At 37.1% G+C, this 6,494-nt stretch overlaps 1 protein-coding gene across 1 annotated transcript; it reads right to left on the bottom strand.

Annotated features, from left to right (window-relative positions):
• Positions 1-484: 484 nt before the first annotated feature.
• Positions 485-3,722, bottom strand: LOC107686075 (5-hydroxytryptamine receptor 5A-like). The gene is made up of 2 exons (XM_016482910.1): positions 3,024-3,722; positions 485-820 (listed from the first exon to the last, which is right to left on the bottom strand). The coding sequence occupies exons 1-2, from the start codon at positions 3,720-3,722 to the stop codon at positions 485-487; spliced, it is 1,035 nt and encodes a 344-aa protein (XP_016338396.1).
• Between the last annotated feature and the right edge of the window lie 2,772 nt (positions 3,723-6,494).

Raw genomic sequence — 6,494 nt, 5'->3', positions numbered from 1 at the left:
TACCAACTACTGTCCATAATTCTGGGTCTTTATGGATGTTTTCTATCCTAAATAAGACAGTATCCCATATAACCTTCCAAGAAGAAAAAAACATTGGTGTTCTCAAATCTCAAAAGTCTGAAGTTGTGTTAATTAATTAATTAATTAATGACATGGTTTTATTCAAGTTTAAGTTTAAGTTTATATATATATATATATATATATATACTGTAAATATAAACTCATATAAACTGACTGCTAAAAGCCAGACATGGTCTATATTCATTTAATGCAGTGGACAGACTGATATTTTGGCTGAGCGTTCTTCACTGTTGACACTGGGTCAAATCATCACTTTGCTTGACAGTAAAAGCCCAGACATCATTCTGTCCATACTTGAGCGCTGTTTCTTTGTGAATCTGTGCTTTTTGAAGGACTCAGATAACCACACTTTCCCAAATCTTAAGGCTGGCTTTTGTGGCACGGTCAAGATTTCTGATATCTCTCAGCGCTGTCGGGAGAAGAGATTTCTGAAAGCGTTATTATAGTTCTTGTTGAAGGCTGTGTAAATGAGCGGGTTGAAGAAGGAGTTGGAGTAGCCCAGCCAGAGGAAGACACTCTTCCATATTGGTGGAATGTGGCAGGAGCACAGCGGGGTGATGAGCTCGGTGAGGAAGAAAGGGATCCAGCACAGGACAAACACTCCGATGAGGATGCCCACCATCAGAGCTGCCCGCTTCTCTTTCTGCTCTCGCCACATCTCGCTGTCGGTCTGGAATGTCACCGTGGCATGGCGTACCGTGAACACCATCTGAGGCTGTTGCCTGGAGGCCTCTTTCACCTGAGGGAACAGATGTGTCTTACTGTCATTACTGCTGTGAGTGGATCAGTCAGAAGCTAGATTTAGGTCAAATAAACCACAATATTTAGTTTTAAAACTAGAACACATAAAGGTAGTGTACATCCCTACAGGGTGTAATTTTATTCAGATTTTTTCAATAAAATAATTTATTTATGCAATATTACACGTAGTCCTCATAGATTATATGTGAGCCTCAGCAATGTACACTTACCATTTAAAAGTATAGGTGTTTTAGAAAGAAGTCTCTTACTCTCACCAAGGCTGCATTTATTTGATCAAAACTACAGTCATATTGTGAAATATTATTACAATTTAAAATAAATAAGTAATATATTTTAAAATGAAATTTATTCCTGTGATGAAAAATCTGAATTTACAGAAGTCATTACTATCACACAGTTCCTCAAAAATCATTTTAATATGCTCATTTGGCTCTGTCGTAAATATTTGTTATTAATATCTATGTTGAAAATAGTTACTGCTTAATAGTAACTGTTTGCGGAAAACATGATTATATTTTGTTCAGGATTATTTGTTGTATAGAAAGTTCAAAAGAGCAGTATTTATTTAAAATAGCAATCTTGTGTAAAATTTTAAATGTCTTTACTGTCATTTTGATCAATGTAATGCATCCTTACCAAATACAAGTATTAATTTTCATAACACTGAAAAAAATCTTAGTGAACTTTTGAATGGAAGTGTTTATATAATTCTTAAATTATTTTATTACACTGATAATATAGATGAAAATAAACAAAAACTAAAAGCAAAAGCTACTGAATCCAATAGAAAGATTTTGACCCTGCCCATGCATGCAGTTTTTTTCCGAGTCATTCTTTCTAGGGTTACGATAACATAATATAAAAATTCATAGAACTTTTGCAGTATTGGAATGGCCATGAAAATAGGCATTTAATCGTAAGCTTTTAAACCCTTAAAGTTTCTGTGTCAAACCTTTGACAATCCTTCCTAAACCCACTGAAATAGAACAGGATGGTAATAGAGTGGAAAATAATGTAGATATTATCTAAGGGAGGTGTCAGGAATACTATTCGCTAAAGTGTTGTGACATGCTCAGAGATTATACCATGCTGTTCAAGGTAGAGCAACATAATGGGACATTCAAGTTCAGTCGGCTATTGAATTGCTGTCAAGTAGGGCTGTCAAAATGACTGAAAACCTAAATTCGAATTTTCTACTTAAATTATCAAAATCCGAATTATATTCGAATTTAAAAGGCATAATTTCAGTTAGGGGAAAAAAAGCTTTTGGCTTCTCTGCTGAGGCCACAAGAGGGCGCATTGAGCAAAATATTATGCACGTTTCTTCAAAGCGTAATAAAATAACACGACTATCTTTGAAAAAATAGTATATTTTTATAAACCTTATATAATTCATAAAGTTGCTTAAACAATTAGAAAAAAACAGCACCATGCATGTATGTATAGTTTAATACAAAGGACCGAAAACCAATCACAAAGAGTAGGCTACTTTCTTCATTTAAAAACATGAGATACAGTGGGATGGGGAAAAACCGCCATAACGTCTTTAGACATGTTTTTTAAAAGTTGAACTTGCATTAATTTTACATGGGTTTCTAAACATGCCGCTCTCTTGTGCGAGACGCGAGTGCAATGCTGATAGATGTCCCTCTAGAAAATGAGATAAATATGCGTTCTTCTGTGTGAACGGTTTGGTTTCAGTTTTGACGTAAACAACATCTTCTCCACACTGTTGCTCTTGTTTTCCGCAATATATTGAATGAACAACGTAGCAGCGCCGCATCCAGTGCGTTCAACTGGATAGGCTAACAAAAGCATTCAAATGCAATCACATACATCGTCATCACATCTCGTGCGCCACTGATTAAGGCTGCCTGATGGCTGACGCAGACCTAAAATTCGAATGCAACGTTTTTGCATTCAAATGTGGATTTTTTTTTTTTTAATTCGACGAATATTCGAAATTTGTTTTATTTTGACAGCCCTACTGTCTAGTAACATTCTGTAAAATAATGACAGGTAAAATAGGAACAGTCTGATCTGAAACAATAGATTACATTCAGCAATCTTGAGAAAAAAATTCTCTACACTGTATCAAAATGCCAGTACACTGGTGTGTGAGGGATAAATAACCTAAAAAGTTGCTAAAAAGAAAGCATATCGCAACATATAATCTGTACCTCTCCAGCCTCTGCAACTGGAGTGATGGTGTTGGTCCTCTTTGATCCAATACGGAACTTAGCAGCTTTGTATATCTTCCAGTAGACAAACAGCACAACACAAAGAGGCAGATAGAAGGCCCCGAATGTGGAAAAGATGGTGTAAGACGGCTCCTGGCTCACCTGGCACTCCATGTCCTCCTCTGAATACGTCTCACCCCAGCCAAACAGAGGGGAGAGGGAAATAACAGACGACAGCAGCCAGGTCAAGCCGATCATCACATTGGAGATCTTCTTTCGGGTCTTCAGCGTGTACTCCAGGTGGCGAGTTATGGACCAGTAACGGTCAAGGGCTATTGCGGTCACGTTCCAAATGCTGGCTGTACAGCACAGGACGTCAAAGGATATCCAGACTTGGCAGAGAACTTGGCCCAACTTCCATCGACGACCGTTCAGCTCATGGACTAGACTGAGAGGCATCACCAAAGCAGCCACCATAACATCAGATATAGCCATGGAGGCCACCAGATTGTGGGGCACGCGGTGGAACGTTCTGACTCTGAGAATTGTGACTAGGATGAGCATGTTCCAGAAAAATGTAGCCACCATAAGCATGGCCAGCAGGGTGAACGTCAAGACGCTGAACACTGTCTGTGGTCTGTAGACATTTCCATATTCTGAGCTCTGATTAAAGGAGCTGTTCTGGCTGACATCAGCCATGTTATTGAGTGCTCTTTTATCCGCTTTACACCACTTACACAATAACAAGAAAGATCTTCACTGGACTGCAACAGCTGTAAAAATTAGAAAAAGACATTTACAAATTCAGCTTCTACAGATATTCAATGCTGTCAACTGGAATAAAATAGTGATATCCAGGCTACAATGAAACACTTTAAAACCCCGTGACATAATGGAAAATGCTTTGAAAATGCAATGGAAAGAGAACTTATTTTACCTGAACTTGACACACATTTTAAAAACCCAGTGCTCAAGCATATTCACAGAATTAGTCTAGAGTCCTTTTTTTAATTAACTTTTTTAATGAACTTTTTTTTTTTATTAGGGGGTGTTTACATGACACTGTTTTCAACTAAGAACTGAACATTTTAGTTGTTTATTTACACAACAAATGTGTTTTGGGAACCTGAAAATGCTAACTTTTGAAAACGGGTGTCAAAGTGCAAGTTTTTGAAAATGATACTTATCGTCTACGAAACTGCGCAAATGCACATTTGTGTAAACGGTTATGTCATACACATGCTTATTACATGTTCTGTCTAAACAAATTCATATCTGCGCATGTGCGTAGTGTTTCTTTACAAAGTGACATCGCCAACTACTGGCTTGGCAAGCATAATACAATGTATTTAATTGTTTTTGTGGATCCATGTGGGATCATTGTCATCAACATTGTCATTTGTACGTGAAACTTTGCAAAAATGCAAAGAAAACTTTTCCATTTTTAGTGCAATCTTTGTTGCGTAAACATGCCCTTAAACATTTTTTATAAGGTTGTGTCATGTTCGAGATACTGCAAAAGACGCAAGAAGCCTTGGTAAAAACAGTGCAGTAGAATGCAAAAATGTGTTCTGTGTGAACGGCCCCTAAGCAGTGAACTACCATGGCCAGAGCCCACTGCCTTTCATCACAGAAAGGTGGACTACTAGCGAATGAAATAAAAGTCATTATTCATAGCCTATTTGTGAAGTGAAACTCATTCACCCGAGGTGCGATGCAAGAGACATGAAAGTAGCATCTGTTTCAGTTGATTAAGACAAATATTAAGAAATATCTGACCACTGTACAGTCTGCTGGTATTACCACATGTAGATGACCCAGAAAAACAGTGAAAAAGACAATTTACCACAGATTCTTGTAAGTAGACATTGTGTAATAAATCATATTTTTAGCTGAAATGACATGCCAGAGAAAATATGCCATTCGCCATCTCTGGTGTGGCAGGGCTGACTTTGAAATGGTAGACTAAGGTAGATTCAGGCTGGAAACATGTCAACGTTCCTGACATGTCCTGTGTAACATTTCAATTTAGTAAAAATGTTACAGCCCACTGGCAGAGAGTTACAATTGTGAAATAGTTTTTTTCTCAATGAGGAAAGATCTAATTGATTTTCCCCCCATCTGCCCAGGGTTAGCATGCCTATAAGAAGTGTCATACTCTATCCTTCTGAAGTCTAAATCTTCAGAAACATACTATTTTCTGCAACCATTTGTGCTGATAATTAGATGTAAAATATAGCACTGCTTGTAACACTTCTCCTTCACAAATTGGATTCTGGACTGTTAAATGATCCTTACATCAACTGCTCTGTTTTAATGATCAAAGTATTTGCATTTTGATATGCATCTTGCTGGGAGCGAAATCTAATGAAGTCTTTAATAATTTATTCATATTTAATGTGAGCGAAAAGCTTAAATCCATATTTTACTACAGGTGCTTACATCAATATTTTAGAACATGTATTCCTTCATGACACTATAGTTCCATCATGCTTTGTGACTGCATAATGAATCCGCCACTGGAATCTGTTCAAGATGTAATTGTTCGAAAATGTAATTGCGCTTTCGAACAATGTCTGAGTGAAAATTGGCCAAACTGATTAAGTATTCATGTATGGCTTGGGGAAATCCACGAGCAGAAACAATAAACATGTCAAATAGAAGAGGTGAAATATGGAAAGATTGCTGACCAAAATAGCCCTTATTGTCTTCCCATGCCTTAAGGGTATGAGGTTTTCAGGGGAAAAACAAGTAGTGGTTGATATATGCCCGATGTATGTAAAATATTAAGATATTCATAAGACCTCTAGCTTGAATACACAATAAATCAATAAAATATTTTATTCTATTGGTCTACAGTCTAAATCAAACATCAGCTCCAAGTGTCAAACTGTTCTTTTAGACAGTCTTTTAGAAATGAAATGCATATGTGGGAAGTTAGGATTTTCATAAACCACATAATTTCCTTTAATCAAATATGAGACATTCAACAGACTGTGTCATCCGCTCTCACATAGCTAATGCCCTCATCTTTGAATCATTACTTTAATGACAGTTAAAACAGTGCCGCGTTGGAGGGCTCATCCTAATCACACTGGCACTTCTTCACTCTTCACAGCAGATTCCTTCAAAACGTAAGGTGACAAGGGTTCATTTCAGTGCATTTACAGACCTGCTCAGTAACAAGGCTCCTTCAAACTGTTTCTGGCAAGTACATATAAACCACCAAATGTTTTGTGTTGTATGCATATGTAACCTACAGCACTTTATTAGTTCTCACTTTTAAAAGTGCACTCAGTGAGTTTTGAATTTGTGCCTGTATGGTTTTGGACTTAATGACACCTATTGCTGTTGATGCATGATGTTTGTTTTGCTATTTTTGTCTCATGCTACATACATCTATAGTAGACATTCTTGGATTCAATGCCAATTAATTCTGATGCGTTTATACTAGTAAGCGGTCTGGCTGCT

This window comes from Sinocyclocheilus anshuiensis, unplaced genomic scaffold, assembly GCF_001515605.1.
Source record: "Sinocyclocheilus anshuiensis isolate Anshui unplaced genomic scaffold, SAMN03320099.WGS_v1.1 scaffold930, whole genome shotgun sequence".
Lineage (NCBI taxonomy): Eukaryota > Metazoa > Chordata > Actinopteri > Cypriniformes > Cyprinidae > Sinocyclocheilus > Sinocyclocheilus anshuiensis.
Note: the sequence above shows the minus strand (reverse complement) of the source record. Positions and strands in the feature narration are given on the sequence as shown.

Excerpts from the sequence above, each read along its gene's own strand:
- LOC107686075 (XM_016482910.1), bottom strand. The coding sequence starts at position 3,722 with ATGGCTGATGTCAGCCAGAACAGCTCCTTTAATCAGAGCTCAGAATAT. Across the intron at positions 821-3,023 it reads CAGTTGCAGAGGCTGGAGAG|GTGAAAGAGGCCTCCAGGCA; the intron begins GTACAGATTATA and ends CTGTTCCCTCAG.